Here is a 24484-nt window from a genome sequence, read left to right as displayed (position 1 = left end):
GCTCCCTAGCCACATAAAGTACACTATTACCAATTCCTCAGACCTCTCTTCTAACCATACACCAATATTACTCACTCTAAACGATACTTCAACTGTTACAAAAAACCGCCCAACTATCACTCCGGGCAAAACAAACTGGAAAAAATTTAGTCAAACTATAGAAAATGCCATCACTCTCAACATCTCCTTAAAGAACACATCTGATTTAGATACTGCAGTTCACTCTTTCACAAATATCATTCAAGATGCTGCACTCGATGCTTCTAAAAACAACTCTTCCTCCACTCACACAACCAATGTTTTACCTTCACACATAATACAACTCATTACAGAAAAGCGTCGATCCCGCCGTATATGGCAAAGAACACACTTGCCGAGTGATAAAAAGCATTTCAACACTCTCAACAACTCCTTAAAAAATATTCTTCGAAAATACAATTCTGACAAATTTCACAACTACTTGGAATCTCTCTCTAATACAGACAACTCTCTTTGGAAAGCCACTAAAAACATCCTAAAGGAAAAAAGTAAAATACCTCCCCTACGGTTTCCCCGACAACTCCCTAGCCTCGTCAAATCTTGAAAAAGCAAACTTATTCGCATCAAATCTTGAAAATAGATTATCACCACATCCAAACTTTCTCACTAGAAGCCACTACTCTAATATTGAAGCATCAATCCTAAACACTCTCCCAATATGTCTCCCTATAAAACATACCTCCCTTTCTGAAGTTCTAAATATCATTAAAAACTTAAATAATAAATCCCCAGGCCACGATCTGATAACCAATACTATTGCTAGATACCTGCCTAAGAAAGCAATCTTACTTCTCACTTATATTTACAATAGCATTCTTCGTCTATCTTATATCCCTCCCATCTGGAAACACTCAGTTATCATCCTAATCTACAAGCCAGGAAGACCTCCTGACCAACCCTCCTCATATAGGCCTATTACCTTACTTCCTACCTTCTCAAAAATTTTAGAAAAAAATCATATTAAAAAGAATTTATCCGATAATTAACGATAAACAAATTATTCCAAACGCTCAATTCGGCTTTAGGAGTAAGCACTCCTCTCTCCACCAACTACACAGACTAGTCGACACTATTGCCTCATCTCTTGAACAAAAAAATGTTTGTTCTGAGGTTTTTCTTGATGTTGCTCAGGCATTTGATCGGGTTTGGCACGAAGGAATACTGTTCAAATTATTATTTTTACCCACTCCGTTATTCCTCTTACTCAAATGGTATAAATATACAATAATTATGTAACTTAACACAATTTAAACATTTTAAATTTATTAATTTAATTATATATAATTACTCTCATTTAATTATTAACTAATTATATGTTTATTAATTTTTTTATACGTTTCTTTTCAGAACCGGGATTTTTTTTACATCTGCCTAAATCAAAACTCCTCCGGGAGATGGGGATCCCCTTTTCATGTTTTTCTCATTATTAACTTTTCATTTTTAATGGTATAAATATATGATAATTTAGTAACTTAAATATTATAAAAATCTAATAAAATATTTAAATTAATGCTTTATATCCAACTATTTATAAATCATGTTTAAAATTTTTAAACTTGATTTATACATCTTTATATAATTACTTTCATTTTATATTAAAATAATTATATTATACTTTAATGATTTCTATGTTCCTTTTCAGAAGTGGGATTTTTTCATCATCTACCTAAAACAAATTTCTTTCAGGAGCCAGGTAACCATTTTTCATTTGTTTTTTTTTATTATTAACTTTTAATTTTGAATGGTATAAATATATGTTAATTTTGTAACATACTTAAAATAATATAAAAATTATAAATTTATTAAATTAATTTTATATAATTACTCTTATTTGATTATTAACTAATAATATGTTAATTCAATTTTTTTATGTTTTTTTTCAGAACTAGGTTTTTTTTTACATCTACCTAAATCAAAACTCTTCCGGAAGACGGGGATCCCCTTTTTATTTTTATTTTAAATTTTACCTTTTCATTTTTAACTGTATAAATATGATAATTTTGTAACTTAAAATAATTTAAAAATTTTAAATAAACTAAATCAACTTTATATAACTACTCTCATTTAATTATTAATTAATAACATTTTTATTATGTATAGAGGACATATAATAGTACATATGAATATAGATTATTATTATAGTATAATGTATTAAGTATAAATGATACAATTATTAATAAAGAATTTTATTAATAAGGTATACTGAATATTTAAATAAAAATAAATTGTATGTTTAATTAAAATAATTATTAAAAATGTCCAAAATAGTTGTTTAAGACATTTATGATAAGAGTCACATTTGTTTTTGATTACTTGGCTCATTATAAATGATATTAATCCATATTGTTTCATAGTATAATGTTTTAAAATATTTACTACCTATACAATTTTCTTTTAAGACTTTTTTTTATTGATTCCTTAATTAAATAAGCATCTTATAATAAATCATAGAAATCTAATAAAAATTAATATAATAAATTAACTATATAATTGTATATAGTTAGCATCTGAAATATATTTTAGAATTGACTGAATTCATTTTATAAAATTGTGTTACATTTTATAGTGAAAATAGGTAGTTTAATAGTTTTATTAAAAGGAAATATTTATTTTTACAAATGTTTATAGCATTCATACCTGGAAAATTCTTTAATATCAATGAGAATGAGAAATTTTTAGCTACTGCTGGGTCACTCTAGTGACTTGATACACCACTGTTTGCCAAAGGCTATACCATCACATCAAGGACACTACACAGGAGCATTTCTAAAAATGTTATTGATCAATATTTGCTTTATATAGTGCATGGAGAATATAAAATAATTTAATGGTATTTCTTACCTTAGAAGGTATAACAAATATATATATTTTTTTGATTTTGAATGGAAGATAAAATTTAATATTTATATAAATTACCTTAAATTGCCACTATGCTGAAGATTTGACATTTTAGTCGTTGAAGAAGTAAAATTTTTAATAAAATAGAGGGTAGGATGTAAGTTCTGTCATACCATGTATGACGTTTCGGCCTTGTTCCTCTTCTACTGGCTAAAAGGTACATTTAGTCACTGACCTATAGAAGAGTCGCTATGAAAAATTGTTGGACAACAAGATTGACTGGCGAAGAAACAAATTGAAACGGTATTTGAAACATCACAGCAAAACAATCATACTATCAACGCCCACGAAAAAACAATAATTAACGGAAGAAATCACGTGATTAGGGACGTTGCGATACTAGCGATACCAATAAAGTATCGATACTTTTCTTTCCATACAAGTACTTTTTTTATCGATACTATGGTTTCGATATTTTACTCGTATAGATAAAAAAATACTGGTATTGAATGTATAGTATTGAATCATTTACTAACCGTCATATTGTTTCAAAAATCAAAGTACTCGAATGATAGGTATCGTACAATTGTTATGGGCATACATAGATGTAGGTCTTTACGACTTTTACTACATAGGTGGGACCACATAAATCGTAAATAGTAGAAATCGGGAAATGATTATAAATAATATAATATTCGCAATAATAGAAAGGAACTATTAGTTTAAAACAGAGGGTAACGCAAACACATATTATATATACCGTATGGTTACATTCCAAGGTGTAATATTAAGAATAACTATTATAAATAGGCATCAGTATGATATATTACGGAAATGTAGGTCTTTACGAGTTATATTGTAGAGAAGACAAATATTATGTAAAAAATATTAAAAACAACTATTATAGATAGGCATCAGTAGGATATGTGCAAAATGCGAAATTCACGAGGTCAACTGATTACATAGGTAATCTTGGGTTGGCGCACAAAATTCAAGTAGTATCAAACCAGAATGTCAAATGACAAGTGATTTAGCATTCACTAGATCCGGGTCAACTATGAGAAACGGGGTATATAAGGGAGCCCGAATAGACCAATATTCAAATGTGTTTAAGACGTGTTTTAGCGAGCACCTCCACGCCAGTTTATTTGTCAATTTAATTAATTAATTTGTACTTAGAAATATCTCAATAGACAGTAGTTTGAGTATTTTTATTTAGAATATTCCTAAATCATCACCATCTTTATGATTGAACGACGGCACGCAACACAATCATTATTTTCTAGTAAAATGGTTTGCACGCGTGGTGGAGAATTTGTTTACATATATCAGTCATCACACTATAGTCAATACTCTATACCAGCGTTTCCCAAACTGTGGTCCGCGAACCCTTAAGAGTTCACACGTATACCGGAGGGAGTTCGCGAACGAAAATTTAAAATATATAAAATATTATTATTTATTAATGTTTTTTAATTTTTATTTGTTCTAAGGGGTCCGCGATCATTTTTTATTATCTCTAAGTGGTCCAGCAGAAAAAAAATTTGGGAAACGCTGCTCTATATGATTATATTGTTATTTCCACAGACCATAAACCACAGTCCACAATCAGGGTCGTCCCATAGATGTAAATCAAGGGGGGGGTGAATAATATGTAAAATGCCGATTGTAAATTTTCAATTCAGTGTATGTAGTATAATTAACTATACTGTACTTCTCTATAAAATATATCATTACCTATTCTGTTGTAGATGATTTGTAATCGTAATTTGTAATGTTCAGCATATCTAGACTCCAGTGGCCCCATGATAGATACTTACCCACCCCTCTTTGGACCAGGAGTGGTTGCTCCTGATAGTCTTATAACAAGCCGCCCCTGCTCTCGATACACATTCATATCGGTTCTTTCGTTTCGATATTTTCATTCGATTCGGTACCAAGTAAAAGTATCGATACTTTTCTTTCGATATTTACTCATATCGGTATTTTCATTCGATTTGATACCAAGTGAAAGTATCTATACTTTTATTTCGATACCACATCCTTAGTTGTGGCATAGTCATGGCATTTATAGGAGAAAATTGGATACATGGGCGTGGATGGTCAAATCTACGAATTAGTATGATGAGAACGAGAATTGTTCCACCAAAAACGTTACCTGTATACGGCCAAAACGTGGTATTGGTCTATTGATCAAGTACTCGTATTCAAATGATAAATTCTTATTTCGTAGTTTCGTAGTATATTTCTGGGTTGGTATATTTCATATTGCAAGTTCTTCTTCTTCAGCTTTTATAGGCCATTAAGACCCATCACTGCTCCACACAGCCTCCTCCATCCCTCTCTGTCATTTGCCCATTCTTCCTGGTTCTCAATCCCAAGTATTTTGCAAGTACCAACGTGTTTTATTTTAGAGAGTGTCAACTGTGTCTGATCCTTCTGGCAAACGGATCCGTCACAATTTTCAAATGATCTTTTAACAATAATAATGACATTGATTTTACCCAATTCGTTTATATTATTTCTTAAAATCAATAATCAAATTTTACTACAAACTGAAAATTGTTTTTCAATTGAAATTTTTGTATGGTCTAATATACATTTTTATATGACTGTATTGGTTGTTTTGCCTAATGTTACATCCATTGGCACCATACCATTGTATAACAATTAGTAATTAATATAAGCTATAATACATTTTATGGAAAACCATATATTATTGAGAGAACCTTATCGGGGTTTTGTAGTTTTCTAAATATGAAACTCAATGTTTATACCACAATTTTTTTTTCTTACATCTTTTAAATAACTAAAAAATTTTAATATTTAATAATATTTTTTAATGTTTCAAAAATCACCGAATATTTGTTTGTCTCTCCTAAATATTGCTCTTTATAAATTTCATAATAAGTGATTTTACTCTAAAACCACTTTTTAATGCCATTTAATTTTTTTTTTTTTTTTTCGTAGACTTGTTTTTACCGCTGAAAATGACCAGTATGTATTTATATTCTTAAGCAATATGTATTTCAAATGACTTAAATAAAATATTCTCACTTCAGTAAAATTTATAAAATGTCACTCAAGACTGTTGTCTGTTTTAGATATTACGATAGATTTAACATAAAATGCAGAATATTATAATGGTAGTAAAAGTACATTCCTTATTTCCTCTTTAACACGCCTATACTTTTTTCCAAAATTGATTTGGCTGATTTCTAAAAAATGTTTAGTCTTGTTAGCGTTTAAGAAATGTATCTTATTATTTTTTATGTTAGGAGATTAGACACATCCTGAGTTTTTAAGTTTGAAGTATCCACTTAATATTTACGTTTATTCAACACTCAACTGAGTTTTGTAATAGTTTCAAACGAATTATTAAAACAATGATTAAAAAGGTAATGATAATCAGATACCCCAGAAATTTGATGATAACTTGTCTGGGAAGGTGTTAAATAATCGGCACCTATAAGTTATTATTGATGTGCCACACATAAAGATGTATTTATTTATAAAAATTATTTTGTTTAATTTATTTATATAAAGTTAGATACATGACTATGATTTTTAAAATGAAAAATCTTAAAAAAATATTAAATTAATCATTATTTAATAATTTTGAAGATGAAAAACATATCTTTAAATGTCTCGACTATTTGTTTAAATTCTCGCCAAAATGTTCTCCTACTGGCACCTAACCTATATAGGTATCTAAATCTACTATCCAGCTCTAATTTGCACTACAGATAAAGGATAGATATGTTATGAGTGCCGTTGAAGTATATGTTTTAATAAAAGTTTTTAATGTTTTCTGGTCGCAAGTTTTAGATTGATAAACATACTATACAAACCCAATGGAGATAACGCATGAACAAAACTATAGTAAGACTTATATTTACCTACTCATTTATGCGCAATATAATATAATCATAATACGCTTTCTACGACTAAACACATTTTTTAATTTTTTTACACCTATGTAACTATATATATATATATTAACTATTATCCGTCATTTATCTATCTATGCTAATCGTATTTTCTATATTATCAAGAATGTATGGAATATAAATTTTTAAATTTATGTTTACTTCTTCTGATATATGTTAACTTCTAATGACATACAATTTAGTTGGTAATTGTATCTTGTAGCGAAAACACCGCACGTTTAGAGAACATCATAAATGAAAATAAAATTTAACTCGACTGATGAATACAGTATAGTGGATATAAATAGGTAACTAGCCTTATAATTATTATTTATATTATTATCAACTAAAACTAATTCAGTCGAAATATATCAGTCATTATAATGACATATATACTAATTATTTTAATTTTTTTCTTAGAATTCTGTTGCCAAATTTGTAGCGTACTTTACTGATCACTCGAGAAAAAAATGTTTTGTAGTCAATCTTCATTTTTGTCTCGTTCATCGAATTCTCAAAACAATGAAAATATAATCAGACCATTATTGAGGTATTTTTTATTGTACATACACATTTACGACTTACAACTAGACACTATTACAGTAGAGGAGTGCGAAAAAAAAAATTTTTGGTTAAGCAATTGACAGTAAACTCTCATATTTAAATTTTATTAAACGATTTATTTAATACTTTTGTTTAGATATTACGTACCTAGATAGTTATATAAATAGAACTAATTCTATAAGAAAATTTAGGTTTTTTGAGATTACTCGGATTAAATAAGAACCTACATTAATGTTTTAGACTTAAACTAACAATTCTTAACACAGGAATAAAGAATTTATGTTATTATTTATAACAAATTAATTTGTATAAGATATTATTTATTATTAGTCTTTGTTATGTAAAAACCATTTGTTGATAATAAGTATAAAATATTCAATACTTATGTTACTGGAACCTCCATTCCAAATCACTTTTCAGATAATTTTACAAATACGGTAAATCCGTGTGATAAGCCAAATTCAAATTACGCCCAACTTTTTATAGCCTATTGCCAAATACCTTATTTCATTCATATCTATTTTCATTAAATTGCCTATACAGAACTCCTTATACATAATATTTTTTAATGATATTTTTTATAATACAGTATATTATGCACTATGTCTAACACAAATTAATAATGCAACATTTATCTTCATTAAATTGTATTAAAGGAGGCGAGAATAATAGATAAGTGCAAATAATTAAATAATAGTTAAAATCCGCTTTATATTTTAATTACATATAATAAAAATACATGCACATGATGGAGAAATTTTAATTCTTCGATTTCTTAATTTATTGTCAAAATTGACCAACTAGAAATTATATTACAATTTACATACTATTTCCTATTACATTTTTGCTTTGTTATAATGCTGCAATAATATACTACATTCGTATTTTTAGTGTTCACAAAACGATGTCATGTCTAAAGGTGAAATCGTCCATTAAAAAGAAATATAAGAAAACTTTTAAGTCAAAATGTGTTCTCAAGAATTTCGACGAACCACATGTTGGCCATATGTAAGTCGTGATTTTTTTATGTATTTTCATACAATTTTGCCCGAAAAGGTAATGTCCCTCCTGTATAATAGTTATATTTTATATCCTGCATACCTACCTAAATATAAATAAATATTTATTTATATATATATATATATATATATATATATATATACATACATGTATTTCAAATAAATACTGATCATATTATTCATCTTGTTCATCGGGTATTTGAAAAGAAGTTTATCGTTTAAAATATTTTTATAACCATAAAATGCTGAAAATGTTTTAGGGAAGTGAATAGCAAATGATAATTAAGCCACTGCAGTGTAAGTGATCTTTATTTTTATGCCATTATGGTAACTGGTGAAGAGCGACGCCCACTAAATTAATTCTCTCTTAATAACGACTCCTTAATAAATGAGAAATAAATTGCTTTGACTAATACGTTTTAGATACAATTATAAATGTTGTGCGAAGTGGGGAATGTAATTTATATTCACAGTGATAGCTTTTTTAAATGTACGGCAGAAAGTTAAAATACCTATTTAATATTTATTACTTTTGCCAAAAAACAGCACACTTTCAGTTATTCTGCGCTCAAAACTCAAATGCTCGCAGATATTAAAAAAATGGTAAGAAAAATGAAGAACCTAGTTTTCATTATCAAAGTTAGTAACGAGATGTTACAGAGAGATAACAAAATAAGTGTTATATACTTCATGTGAAACGACCGGCTTTTATCAATTTAAAATCAAAATAAATAGTATTGTTTTTGAAGTTACAAAAAAGTGACGGAATTGCATAATTAATACCTTAAACCTTTATATTAATTTTAATTTTACTAGTAAATATTATATTAGTTTTAAATTAATAAATGTATTTATATATGTATATTATTTAATAAAGAAAATCATAAATTGAAGAAATAAGCTGATTGTAAGATCATTTATTTTAAACATAATCATAAAATATATTGAAAGTTGTCAAAGGATTTCTAACTGTAGTGTCTTAAATAATGTTCTAAAAATTAATATGTATTTATAAATTATAAAATAAACATATATTTGGACAAAAAATAAATAAACTCATGGTAAAAATATTGATGTATTTTTATTGAGAGAAATTCTAGTAAACTATGAAATATGTTTTTTTCAAGAGAGATCAAAACAAATAAATAATCTTGTCATCTGAATATAAAATATATTATTATAACATTATTAATAAGTCTTATTTTATTAAATTTTTCATTATTTAAATTTGTGATAATTTTTAAGTCAAATACTTCAGTTAATTTAAGTATCATTAATGAATTCATGTTACCTTTTATTAATAATTTATTTATTCACTTACATTTGGATTGAGTTTAATAATTTTATATTTTCAGTCTGAAAAATGAAGTTGAATTGTCTTGACCTTTTATTTATAGTTTGTAGTTTATTCTAGTTAGTTACTCTTTATAAATTATATTCGTTCTTTTGGTTTTTAATGTTTTTGAATAAATAATTTGTACCTATATTTAATATATCAAATTAATTTTAATTTTATTAATTTAATACTTAAATTTCAGAACCAAAATAATGTCTTCTGAACACATGCAACATTTTGTATCGCGACTCAAGTCTAAAAATTTTGAAATCCGTAAACGTGCTGCTCGAGACCTGAATCTCTATGTAATTATCATTAACTTAACATTTCTTTGAATTATTATTTATTATTTTTTATCAAGGTTAAAACTGAACTTCGTGAAGTATCAGCAGATGAACGAACAATTTTTAATGATGATTTTAACCAACATATATTTGAAATGGTATCAAGTTCTGACAGCAATGAAAAAATTGGTGGCATACTTGCTATATGTAAGTATCTTATAAATATTAACTAATTTAAGATATTTGTATTGAAATAACTATTTTTCAAATTAAAATCATCTGAAGTTAATTTATGGGTATTTAGTAACTAAATAAGTATTTATTTTATTTATTTATTTGAATAAACATCCATGAGGGCTCCAGTAAAGTAAGGTATTAATATATAACAAAATATATAATTAACTATAAATAAACTAAATAATTTATCTTTTAAAATAATTATTTAACTATGGGTACACTCGATTTTTAAACTATGTATATTTTTTTTATTCATAGCATTATTAGACTTGGAAATATAAGTTTAAGGTATATTCATAATTAATTATAAATAAATAAATGTAAAATATTTATTTTTTATTTTATTTTTCAAATTCAAAATTTAATTCCTGCAATTATTCATTCTTATTTGTTATTTTATTTTATTTAAATTATTTATACATATTATTACAGTTATTATTATTATTAGTTCATTACTATTGTATATATTTCAATTGTGGTTTCCTCCATAATATTTACCTTTTACATAGGCTTTTTATATTACTCAAAGAAATCCATTATGTCTCAGTACAAAAATATTTTCAATTGTTAGAAAATAATTATTACAAACTAATTATAGGATTAGCATTTTATTTTTTTCAAATTGCTAAGTATATGTTGAATTTATACACTGTAAAATATTTGTATTTTAATTTATAATCACTACATAGTAATATATTTAAATTTTAAATTTTAAATGTTTCTTAGATTAAATAATTGTGTGCATAATAAATTATATTTTTGAGTATTGTTTTGATAAATAACTTTTGATTTATTTAATTGTTATACTTACTGGTATTTAGTTATAAATAAAACATTCTAGTAAAAAATTCTGTGAGTAGAATACTGTAAAAAAGGAGATACATAAATCTTGATTATAACTATTTTTTTGTACAGTCAAATTTGAAAAATTTGAAGATTGTTCAAACTATGATTTAAATTTAAAGAATAGACAATATAAATTTGATATAAAAAATTAAGGCTAGGATATATTTATTTTTAATTTCTCTTTCCAATCAAAATATTTGAATCTAATTCTTTGATTTAAGTTTTGCTCAAAATATTTCATGTTACATTTATAACTCAACATACTCTAAAATATGAAGTAAAAATAAATTATTATATATTTTATATAAAAATAACTAAATACTATGGTGATATCTACTGATAAATATTTTCTTTCTTGATGACATGATTTAATTAACTGTTTACAGTGTGTTTAATTGGTGCTGATGTTGGCAATAAAAATAATCGGATTAGTAGATTTGCTAACTATCTACGTAATTTATTGCCTTCTGCGGATTCGGCAGTAATGGAACTAGCTGCCAAAACAGTTGGTAAATTAGCCTTAGACTCTGGTACCTATGCAGATCAGTATGTTGAATTTGAAGTGAAGAGAGCATTTGAGTGGTTAGGTGGTGTACGAAATGAGTCTAAGAGATATGCAGCAGTAAGTAATTATTACACTATCACTTTTATTTGTTATGTTGTAATTCATATTTTTATAGGTACTTATACTTAGAGAAATTGCTACTATGGTTCCCACTCTTTTTTTTCAACATGCTGCTCAATTTTTTGACTTAGTGCTAAATGTTACACGTGACCCGAAACCTAATATTCGTGAAGGAGCTGTAGAAGCATTAAGAGCTGCACTTGTTGTAACTGCTCAAAGAGAAACATCAAAACAAACATTAAAATCACAATGGTACCATTGAATAAAACAATATAGTACAATTATATAATGTTAAACTACAGATTTATCTTTAAATTTTTTTTTTTTTCAGGTATAAACAGTGTTATGAAGAAGTTATGAATGGTATAGATGAGGCATTGAATAAAGAAAAAAGCACTGCTCGTGAAGATAGAATACATGGTGCATTATTAGTATTGAATGAATTGCTAAGAGTTAGTAACATTAATTGGGAAAGACAAAATGACTCGTTAATGCAAAGATTGCAATGGGATCAAAATCAGACTAGTGCGGTTAGATATAAATATATTAAATACAATAAATATTTTTAATTTTTATCCTTTTTCATGAGTTACTTTACTAAGGATTTAACTATGTTTATTAAATATCATATTCATTGTATTATAATTTTCTGTGATTAAAAATAGTGATAATATAAATATTTGATTTAAAACTAAACCTTATTTAAAAATGTCATAATTTTATTTTTATTATCGAATATTAAATAATAATTGATTTTATAAATACTTAAATATATATTATTTATTTATATTACATTATACAATTTTTAGGAAATATTGAGTTTACTACCTCGAACCAAATCTGCTTTAAAAGGACTAGTAGGCGGTTCTGGACGTACAGATGATGATTCTGTAAGAATTGCATCATCAGGTATTCGATTCGAAAGCAGTGCCTGCAAGAATCTCCTCCAAGAACACTTTCATCGAGTGTGTTTATCAGCAATAAATCACAGAACATCTAAAAGTGTTTTAGTTACTTCAGCACTAATAAAATTACTCCCTAGACTAGCTGCCTTCAATAAATCAATTTTTGTTCAAAAGTATTATCAAAATGTATTGAGATATTTATTTATATTTTCTTAAAAACATTTTTTTTTTTTTTTAGTCATTTAAGTACTTCAATGTTATTTCTTCTTTCAACCATCCGTATACGTGATCGTGATCAACGAACTACTGCTTTTGTTGCTATTGGTTTAGTGGCAATAGCTATTGAAGATCATACTAAACCGTATTTGACCAGAATTTTAGATGCAATACGAAGTTATTTACCATCTAAAGTATTATTTTAAATATTCTTCTTGATAAAAAGACTAAGATTTGTATTCACTTTTTTTTTTTGTTATTTGTTTTTGTAGGATGGTTCAAAAAAAAAACCTGCCTGTGCTGAACCAGCTGTATATGTTTGTATAACATTACTTGGTATTGCAGCGAAAAATAATATTAAGGCTGATCTTAAAGAACTTCTTGAACCCATGTTGGCAATGGGATTAAGTCCTACACTTACCATAGCTTTAAAAGAATTGGCAGTAGCTGTACCTGCATTAAAAAAAGACATATCAGAAGGTAAGGAAGAAAATTAATTATATATTTTTTTCTGATTTACTTAAAGAGTATTTTATTTTAGGATTATTGAGAATGCTTTCCCAAGTACTTAACAATCGTAGTGGTTCAATAGCGACACCATTATCTCTCACAAGTTCTGCTCTTAGTATATCATTGTTGCCTTCATCTCTTGAACCACAAAATGTTTCAAATGTTGTTTTGGCTCTTAGAACACTTGGAAGCTTCAATTTTGAAGGTGAACATTTATAAATATTACATAATACATGTTTTTTTAAGGCTAGGGAAAGTCAGCTTTATTTATTGTGTATATAATTTTAAATTTTGTTGAGAGTTGGCTGTAAATTGTTATAGGTCATTCTTTATTGCAATTTTTGCGTCGTTGTGCTGAACATTATTTAAGCAGTGAACAACAAGAAGTTCGAATTGAGTCTGTTAGAACTTGTAGTCGTTTATTGCGTTTGGCAATTGAGTCACCACAAAGTAAAACATCACATACAGTAAGATATACTATTTCTACAGTCATTAAGCAAATACTTGTTGTTGGTGTTTCTGATACAGGTTTGTAAATATTATTTATTTATAGTTTTACATATTTATATGTTTTTATTGATTGACTGAAAAAATGTATTATTATAAACAATTTATATTATTATTTATACATTTTAGGAATATTTTCCTTGCAAGTTTGAATTTTAAAATATTAATAAAACTATAGAAAATAATTTTCATTGTTTTTCAATTTAAAAATTTCTTTGATTATCAATTAGTTTTGTTTATCAATAATTTAATTATCATTGATTGTTATTAATACAAAGTACTGATCACAACATTTATTATTTGGAATAGAATATTATTTTGAAATTACAAATAATTGCATGTTCCAAATCAGGGATGTGCCTGGGGGGGGGGAGGTGCGAAATGTTATTATCTACATATTTTATTCTACTTATTATTATCGTATGGGTTCTACTTAAACAGTTTGAGTTATATTACTTATATTGTTTTTTAATTTTTGTTTATTTATTTTATTAATTTAATAAATACAAACTTAGTTGTTATTAACTCCCTATTCTTATGTAGTCTCTTTGTAGTATGTAGATGTAAAAATATTGATATTGGGGTAGGAGCACTAAAAATGATTCTTAGCCCCGGGTACTAATCATGTTAGGCATGGCATTGTTCCAAATATATGTAAAAAAACTTACAATATTGGTCTATTCTACTTATAATATTAGATCCGGATGTACGTTTTGTGGTGTTTGAAAACCTCGATCGCAGTTTTGACTTCTATTTAGCTCAAGTACACAATCTCACTGCATTATTCATGGCTATGAATGATGTAAATTTTGAAATACGAGAAATGGCTCTCTGTACTATAGGGCGATTAAGTTTGGTAAATCCAGCTTATGTTATGCCACCTCTGCGCAAAACATTGATGCAGGTTAGTTTAATGAAGTAATAAATATTTTTTAATACTTGAATAATACATTTTGTTTTTAGTGTTTAACCGAACTTGAACACAGCGGAATGGGTCGTAATAAAGAACAAAGTGCTAGAATGATTGACCACATGGCTGTTCATGCTCCACGTCTTGTATCTCCATATGTGCAACCGGTTTTAAAAATATTAGTACCTAAACTTAACGAACCAGATTTAAACCCAAGTATTTTAATAAGTATACTAGCATGTATTGGAGATTTAGCTCAAGTATGTTTAAAAGTGTTATAACATTTTTTTTTTTTTTTAGAATATACAATCTTATATTTATGTGTTATATTTTTGATAGGTCAATGGGGAAGAAATGTGTTGTTGGACTGATCAACTGTTACCCATTTTATTAGACATGCTGGGTGATGGCGGATCGCAAGAAAAACGAGGAGTTGCTCTCTGGGTTCTTGGAAAATTAGTTGAAGGACTTGGCTATGTTATTCAACCATATGAAAAACACCCAACATTGTTAGATACATTACTTGGGTTTTTAAAAACTGAACAGCAACCACTAGTCAGGTGCTGTTATTTATTTTATAAAATTATTTAAATTTATTAACTATTTAACTAATATAATTGCTTTATTTTTTATTTAGGAGAGAAACAATAAGAGTGCTGGGGCTTCTTGGAGCCTTAGATCCTTATAAACATAAAATGAACTTAGGACAAATTGATTCTCAAATTGAGTCTACTGCATTGCTTTCAATGACTGATTCTCGTCCTATATCTGAAACTGAATGGACCACGAGTGAAATGTTAGTAAATATGAGCACAGCTACATTAGAGGAATATTATCCAGCAGTAGCTATTGCAACATTGATACGTATAATTCGTGATCCAAATTTATTCCAACATCACACTATGGTTGTACAGGTCAGTAAAAATGAATATTTGTATACAATATATACTTGTTGGAAATTTCTAATTCATATCAAAGAATTGATGTGAAATTGTTTATTAATTAATTTACTAAAGCTTTTTAAATACTATAACATTGTTTATACTCATCAGTAATCATGACTTAATACTAAAAAATTAAGAAGTGATTAATTAGTCAATTTAATTTTTTTCATTATAATTAATTATATCTCATATTTTGTTTAGGCAATCACTTTTATCTTTCAATCTTTGGGTATAAAATGTGTACCATACATACCACAAGTAATGCCTAGTTTTTTAAACGTAATTCGTACCGCAGATGCAAACTTCAGAGAATATCTATTTCAACAATTAGGCGTACTTATTAATATTGTTGGTCAACATGTCCGAAACTATTTAGATGATATATTTTTGTTGATTAAAGTGAGTATTCTTAACTTTAGTAATGAATAAATATTACACTGTGTAAATCTTTTCTAGGAATTATGGACTCCAAACAGTCCACTTCAATGTACATTAATCCAGCTTGTGGAGTATATAGTTGTGGCTCTTGGAGCACAATTTAAAACTTACTTATCTCAATTGATGCCTAATATACTCAGAATACTTTATCATGATTCTAGTAAAAACCGCAATGTTACAAAGAGGGTATGTTTTGTAAAATCTTATTCAATTTACTATTGATACTTTAATATACAGATAAGAATTAAGATTTTTGTTTAATAAAAAAATTCAGTTGCAAACATTTTGTAAAAAACTTTTCCAAAAAAAAGACACTTTATTTAAAATAAATTTTTCTTATTTTTCTTAATTTTATATTCAACAAGGTCATGAATTTAATTGTGTATAATAAAATTAAGGAATTTTGAGTTATATTAAATTATGTTAAACAGATAATTATACTATTTATCAGACATTAATATTTTCTACATGACTATCATTAAAACCAATAGTTATCTTTGATTGCAATAGTGATAATTAGTAATTGTATTTACTAAGTTTTTTGGATTTTGAATATGGAGTTATATTAGTTATTAAAATGTGCTCGACAAGAATGTTTCCTCTATTAAAAAATTTGATATATTACTTCAAAAAATGATTTTATTAAAAAAAATTTTTATTAAAAATTAATATTTTCTATTTCATCATGTAAATAAATACTAGAAAATCATGTTAACTTTTATCAGTCATAATAATAATCGTGATTGATGGTAAACAATATCATTTATATCATTCATATATATTGTATAATATTATATATAGGTATATAGTATATACACATTACACATAATATTTACATTGTTAATATTATTTATTAGATCTTGAAATAAATTGGCAATTATAATATATAAGTTAATTTTACATTTTTAGATGGTAGTAGCTTTATGTAAATTTGGTATTAATTTGGATGAATATTTACATATGATTATGCCACCACTTGTAAATTTATTTGATGCAACCGTTCACCCTACTCAAGTGAGTCAGGTTGCTATGGAAACAGTTGCTCAATTAGCCTATACATTGGATTTCACAGACTATGCTTCACGCATAATACATGGAGTTGTAAGAATATTTTTACAGTTATAACTAATATTATCATATCAGCCATACCTAATAAGAGAACTGTTTATTTTTAGGTGAATTCAATCGAAAATACTTCAGAACTTAGGAAAACTGCTATGGAAACTTTATGTGCATTAATATGCCAACTGGGTCGCAAATATATGATTTTCATGCCACTTGTTACACGTACATTAACTAAATGCCAATTTAGTTATCCCTCTTATGACACACTTATCACTTATATATCATCGGTTAGTGGATAAAATTAATATTTAAAAAAATACAAATTATAAATTGTATTACTTTTCCCTAGAACAATGATGGAAGTTTAGAAGAAAATCTTCTGCTCTCTAGACATAAGCAGTTTAAAAGTAAAAAAGAAGTTGGAGTACATGTTGTTGCCGACTCTGCTACTATAATAAAAAAAGTATTTTAATGGTTTAACTTTTATTAACTTGTATTTTATTAGTAATAGTAAAATAGTAATTTCATTACAAGTAATTTCGTATCTAGATTGTATGTGGTGATAGTTTGTACTTAATGCATTTTTATACTCTTTTTATAGATGCATACATCATTACCAAATTTACAAAAAGCATGGTTAGCCAACCGCTGTGTATCTAAAGATGATTGGCTAGAATGGTTAAGACGACTTGGTATTGATTTTCTGAAAGAATCACCATCACCAGCTTTGCGATCATGCTGGGCACTTGCTCAAACATATTCTCAGTTGCCTAAAGATCTATTTAATGCTGCATTTGTAAGTTGTTGGACGGAATTAACAGAACCACTGCGAAAAGAGCTTATACATACTTTAGAACAAGCATTGATGGTATCTGATCTTCCTGAAATGACGCAAACTATATTAAACTTAGCTGAATTCATGGATCATTGTGAAAAGGGACCATTGCCTATTGACACTCATATACTTGGCGAAAGGGCAATGGACTGTAGGGCATATGCTAAAGCATTGCACTACAAAGAAGATGAATTTATCAAAGAAAAAAATAGTCAAATATGTCCAAATATTATTGAGTCTTTAATATCTATTAACAACAAACTACAACAAAAAGAAGCAGCATCAGGTAATTTAAATATTACAATATCAAATACTTAATAATTAAATAATTATTACTATATAAACTAGGACTTTTGGAAGTAGTTATGAGTAAACGAGAAGAAGATCAGGAACCTGGTGAGCAGTTAAAAGTACAAGCAAGGTGGTATGAGAAATTACATAATTGGGAACAAGCTTTATCTTTTTATGAGGGTTTTTTACAAAAAGAACCACATGATGTTGAATGGTCATTAGGGGAAATGAGGTAGATTACATAAATAAATTATGATATTATCTGTTAATATAAAATACATTTTTTTAATATTAGATGCTTAGAATCATTGGGTCAATGGGGAAAATTAAATAACGTGGCTGCTTCTCATTGGTCACATTTTCCTGAAAGTGGACGTGAAAAAATGTCAAGAGTTGCTGCAGCTGCAGCCTGGGGACTAAAACAGTGGCAACAAATGACAGTTTACGTGGAATGCATACCAAGAGATACCATGGATGGAGCCTTTTATAGGGCAGTTTTATCTATTCACGGTGAACAGTATGAACATGCTCAGAAGGTATAATGCATAGTTTATTGTGTTTACTTTGCTATTAAATTGGACCCGTATTTAAAAATTTGGGACCCCCTTGCATATGATTTGGTACTCCAAAAAAAATAATAATAATAAACACTTATTAATTCGTCCATTATCAAGATTCTTTAATATTAAAATATAATTTATAAATGAAAATCATTTAATACTTTTTTTAATAAATAAATTATAACATAATAAAATATACAATTTTTTTTTTTTAATTTACAAATTATAACATAATAAAACATACTATTTTATTTTTTTTTCATTAGGTACATCAATTTTAAAATTAATTTTGCTAAAATATTTTGCCGTCCCTGAGACTTAACGCCCTCGGGCATGAGCCTACCCTACCCGTGCCCCCTAAATACAGGCCTGTATTTAATTTATTATGTTATTTCATGAGGATAGTTTATTGATTTGGCTCGAGAAATTTTGGACACTGAACTTACATCAGCTGCTGCAGAGAGTTATCAAAGAGCTTATGGAGCCATGGTCTCTGTACAAATGTTAGCTGAACTTGAAGAAGTCATTCAATATAAATTGAAACCAGAAAAACGGCCAATAATTTACAAAGTCTGGTGGGACAGACTTCAAGTAATTTATTATTATGATTTTATAATTTATAATCTATAACTATAATCCATTATAATTTTAAAATGGTCTAGGGATGTCAAAGAGTTGTTGAAGACTGGCAGCGTATAATTCAAGTTCATTCGTTAGTCTTGAGTCCTGAGGAAGATATGCATACATGGCTTAAATATGCTGCTTTATGTCGTAAATCATCACGATTGGTAAGTATTTTAAGCTTTAATATATTGTATTTATAATTATAAAAAAATTAATTTTTTATTAATGTAAGTTAAATTATGAAAATGTCTATAGGTTTTGTCTCATAAAACTCTTACAACATTATTGGGCACAGATCCTTCAAAAAATCCTACAGAACCTTTACCCATGACTCATCCTCATGTTACATTTGCCTATACTAAACATATGTGGACTTCTGGAGCTAAATCAGAAGCTTATAAGTAAATAATTTTAATTTTAATTTCTAGTAAATATGTGATAATTATGTTTTTTTTTTTAGTCATTTAAACAATTTGATTCAAAATGTATTACCACAGTTGAAACGGAAAGGAAAAGATAATGAAAAACTTAGAAATGACTCTACTAAAAAATTGTTAGCTAGGTATATCAATCATTTTATTTTTTGAAATATTTAAATTTAAATTAAGTGTTTTTTCTAAATTATAAGTATAAATTATTATTTTGTTTCGTAGATGTTACTTAAAGCTGGGATACTGGCAAGAAGAGCTTCAAGGGTTGACAGAATTATCGATTCCTGATGTTTTAGAATATTATGCTGCAGCAACATTTCATGATCCTAGTTGGTATAAAGCATGGCATTCATGGGCCTATATGAATTTTGAAACTGTATTATTCTATAAACATCAACAAAATAAATCGCAATCTAACGAACAAACCACTGAAAAAGGAATAATTGATAAACCTAGTTCTGAGGTAATTAGATTATTTTTTTCACATTAAATGTATTGATATTTTGCAAAAAATATAATTATATATATATATATATATATATATATAATGTAAATATAAAATATAAATTTAAACATAAATTTTATAGTTGGAAGTTAACTTCTTTAAATTAGTAATAATAGTAAAGAAATATTAGTGTAAAATCATTATTTATATTTTATATACTTATTAAGTTATTTTTGTAATACTTATATAAATCAGCATTATATAATACATTACATTTGTATTTAATAGTTATTCTATAATTTTTTTTTTATTAGATGGCTAAATCCAACCAATATATTCCACATTATACCGTACCTGCTGTTGAAGGATTTTTTAGATCAATTTCACTATCTCATGGTAGTTCATTACAAGATACATTGAGACTTTTAACACTTTGGTTTGAATATGGGCAAAATCATGATGTGTATGATGCTCTTGTTGATGGATTAAGATCTAGTCAAATAAATACATGGCTTCAAGTAATTATTTTTAAAATTGAAATGTTAATAGGTTTGCATTAAAAATGTCTCTGAATTTTTAAGGTGATTCCACAACTGATTGCTCGCATTGATACACCTCGTACACTAGTCAGTCGTTTAATTCATCATTTGCTAATTGATATTGGGAAACACCATCCACAAGCTTTAGTCTATCCATTAACTGTGGCTAATAAATCTGCCAGTGTTGCACGTAGAAATGCTGCAAACAAAATATTAAAAACTATGTATGAACATAGTCCAAATCTGGTGCAACAAGCGGTTATGGTAAGCGATGAACTACTGAGGGTTGCTATACTTTGGCATGAATTGTGGCATGAAGCATTAGAGGAAGCTAGTAGATTGTATTTTGGTGAAAATAATGTAAAAGGAATGTTTGAAGTCTTAGAACCATTACATGCCATGTTGGAAAAAGGGCCTCAGACTCTGAAAGAAACTTCATTTAATCAAGTATGTATTTAAAACTATGTTAAGTGATAAAAAAATATACAGTTTAAAAATAATTTTTGTTGAAACTATTTATTGTTTTGTTTAGACATATGGCCGAGATTTAGTGGAGGCTTTAGATTGGTGTAACCGTTATCTGACTTCTGGCAATAATCGTGACTTAAATCAAGCTTGGGATTTATATTATCATGTTTTCCGTCGAATATCAAGACAATTACCTCAACTTACAACTTTAGAACTTCAATATGTCAGCCCAAAATTACAACAGAGTCGAAATATGGAACTTGCAGTTCCTGGTTCATATATACCTGGTCAACCTGTTGTTAGAATTGCATATATTACAAGTTCATTACAAGTCATTTCTTCTAAGCAACGGCCTCGCAAGTTAACTATTAAGGGTAGCGATGGAAATGATTATGTGTTCCTATTAAAAGGGCATGAAGATCTTAGACAAGATGAACGAGTTATGCAGCTTTTTGGTCTAGTTAACACACTGTTATTAAATGACCCTGATACATTTAGACGAAATTTAACCATTCAGGTGTGTATCATTTTCCTTCACTTCTTCAAACAAAATTTGAAAATGTTAATGATTATTAATTTTTATTATTTTTAGCGTTATGCTGTTATACCTTTATCTACAAATTCCGGTCTTATTGGTTGGGTACCTCATTGTGACACATTGCATACTCTTATTCGTGACTACAGAGACAAGAAGAAAATATTATTGAATATAGAACACAGAATCATGTTGAGGGTATGAAAATTCCATATTTATCAATTTATGTTTAGCATTTTAATATTTCCATCTATCTTACATAATTCTATTGTTTTTTTTTTTTTTTTTTTTTTAGATGGCACCGAACTATGATCATTTAACATTAATGCAAAAAGTTGAAGTATTTGAACATGCTTTGGCCAACACTCAAGGTGATGATTTAGCTAGATTACTTTGGCTTAAGTCTCCATCATCTGAAGTTTGGTTTGATCGTAGGACTAATTATACTAGATCATTAGCTGTTATGTCCATGGTTGGCTATATACTTGGTTTAGGAGACAGGTAAGTTTTGTTTAATGAATAATTTTTTAGTTAGATTTTCTAAGTGTGCACTTTTTTTGCTAATATAATGTATTTTAATCAATAGACATCCTTCAAATTTGATGTTGGACCGTTTAAGTGGCAAAATATTACATATTGATTTTGGTGATTGTTTTGAAGTGGCCATGACCCGTGAAAAGTTTCCAGAAAAAATCCCATTTAGACTTACTAGAATGCTTATTAATGCTATGGAAGTAAGCATGACTTTTTGATTACTATTTGTTTGGTTTTATTCATTGCTTATTATTTTACAGGTAACTGGTATTGAAGGAACATATCGTAGTACCTGTGAAAGTGTTATGACTGTTTTAAGAAATAACAAAGATAGCTTGATGGCTGTATTAGAAGCTTTTGTGTATGACCCATTACTAAATTGGCGTTTAATGGAAGCTGGTGTAGGTGCTCGAAGAACAGTTGCTGCAACTGCAGGCACTACAGTAGTTGGGACAAATCCAATAAGTGTTGCTTCTGTAGCTACTACAATATCTGAAGAAGCCAGTATGCCAGCTAGTTTTGCTGCTTCTTTGAGTAAAAAGGCTGCACCTGTAAATGTTGGTCCCGGAGGTGATCCTGGTAAGTTTATACAAATTATGTATTTATTTAATAAAATGTATATTATTAATTCTAAACTCATTTAGTTTTCAATAAAAATACAATAATTATAAATATGTTACTGCAATTGGAAATGTGTTTAAATGGTGGTGAAGTTAATAATTTGTATGTTGCTATTTAGGTAACAGTGAAAGTGAGCCAACAGAAGCACTTAACAAAAAAGCATTAGCTATTGTCACTAGAGTTCGTGAAAAATTGACTGGTAGAGACTTTATACATGAACAAGAACTGACTGTCCCTAGACAAGTGCATTTACTCATACAACAGGCCACTGCTAATGAAAATCTTTGTCAATGTTACATTGGGTGGTATGTATTATTCGAATTATTGGCAATTTTTTGTTTTTATTTTACTGTAAACCTAATTGGCAACAAAAAAAAAAAGATTAAATATAACATTGTTAATTAATTAATTAATTAAACCAAATCAGAAATTAACTATCTGTTTAAATGCTTAATTAAATACCAAGCTTGTATTAAACAATTTTACTGTAGAAATATGGAATTTTCAATTGTTATGTATTAGATTGTTTCCACGAACTTGTTAAAAACACATGACAATTGATTTTAACCAATTGACTGTTTTTAGTCATAAAATAATAAAAAAATAAATAAAAATTAAAAATTATTAAATCGATAATACTTGTAAATTAATAAATAGCTTATATATTGAAATAAAAGCTTAACCTGGAGTATTATTATATTTGTAAAGTATGACCAGTTTCAAATTAAAAATTAATTGTCAGATACATATAAAATCAATAAGATCAGAATTGTATATATAGGATATACAAAGTTGTGATCTTATTAATTTTATATATATCTGACAATGAATTTTTAATTTGAAACTGGTCATACTTTACAAATATAATAATACTCCAGACTGAGCTTTTATTTATTTATTTATTTCTATACATAAATTATTTGTTTATTTATTAATATATTATACTATTGAATTATGCTACTAAAACAAATTATAATTTTTTTATAAATTATATTATCAAATTACTCATGTATTGAAGTAAAAAAAGTAAATAATTAACTCAATTTTAAATAAAAAGTATTAGGTCTTATCATTTTTATTTCTTAATTAGTAAACGTAAAACTATAGTATTTTTTGATTTCTATAAATACTTATTAACAAAATATTATGTCCCTTATTTTCAGGTGTCCATTTTGGTGAGTTTCATTTACATCTGCTGTTAGATATTATACATTATTGTTATTTTTTTTTATATACTGTTTTAACATTAAAAATGTTTTTATGTTTACTAATAAATACAATTTAATCATGTATATTTTTTGTTTATACTTAAATTATTTCTTATTATATTCTACCTTTTTAGTGCATATTATAAACATATTTTATGCATTTATAATTTAAACTGAATTT

At 27.2% G+C, this 24484-nt stretch overlaps 1 protein-coding gene across 1 annotated transcript; it reads left to right on the top strand.

The window, feature by feature from the left end:
• Positions 1–7022: 7022 nt before the first annotated feature.
• LOC112693957 (serine/threonine-protein kinase mTOR) lies at positions 7023–24361 on the top strand. Its single transcript, XM_025569246.1, has 39 exons — positions 7023–7114; positions 7227–7356; positions 8262–8378; positions 9928–10030; positions 10087–10216; positions 11479–11714; positions 11773–11969; positions 12049–12247; positions 12527–12795; positions 12861–13032; positions 13111–13318; positions 13380–13553; positions 13670–13876; positions 14554–14759; positions 14819–15025; positions 15105–15325; positions 15403–15679; positions 15911–16108; positions 16166–16333; positions 17057–17248; positions 17323–17499; positions 17562–17675; positions 17814–18333; positions 18396–18570; positions 18634–18874; positions 19304–19489; positions 19561–19686; positions 19778–19923; positions 19983–20084; positions 20176–20416; positions 20713–20916; positions 20980–21384; positions 21470–21922; positions 21998–22138; positions 22236–22441; positions 22527–22674; positions 22735–23053; positions 23214–23400; positions 24259–24361. The coding sequence occupies exons 2-39, from the start codon at positions 7277–7279 to the stop codon at positions 24272–24274; spliced, it is 7668 nt and encodes a 2555-aa protein (XP_025425031.1). The 5' UTR covers positions 7023–7114; positions 7227–7276; the 3' UTR covers positions 24275–24361.
• The last annotated feature ends 123 nt before the right edge of the window (positions 24362–24484 follow it).

The sequence above is a fragment of the Sipha flava genome, unplaced genomic scaffold (genome assembly GCF_003268045.1).
Source record: "Sipha flava isolate LNK unplaced genomic scaffold, YSA_version1 120_pilon_pilon, whole genome shotgun sequence".
Lineage (NCBI taxonomy): Eukaryota > Metazoa > Arthropoda > Insecta > Hemiptera > Aphididae > Sipha > Sipha flava.
The sequence above is the reverse complement of the archived record's forward strand: the minus strand, read 5'-3'. Positions and strand labels throughout refer to the sequence as shown.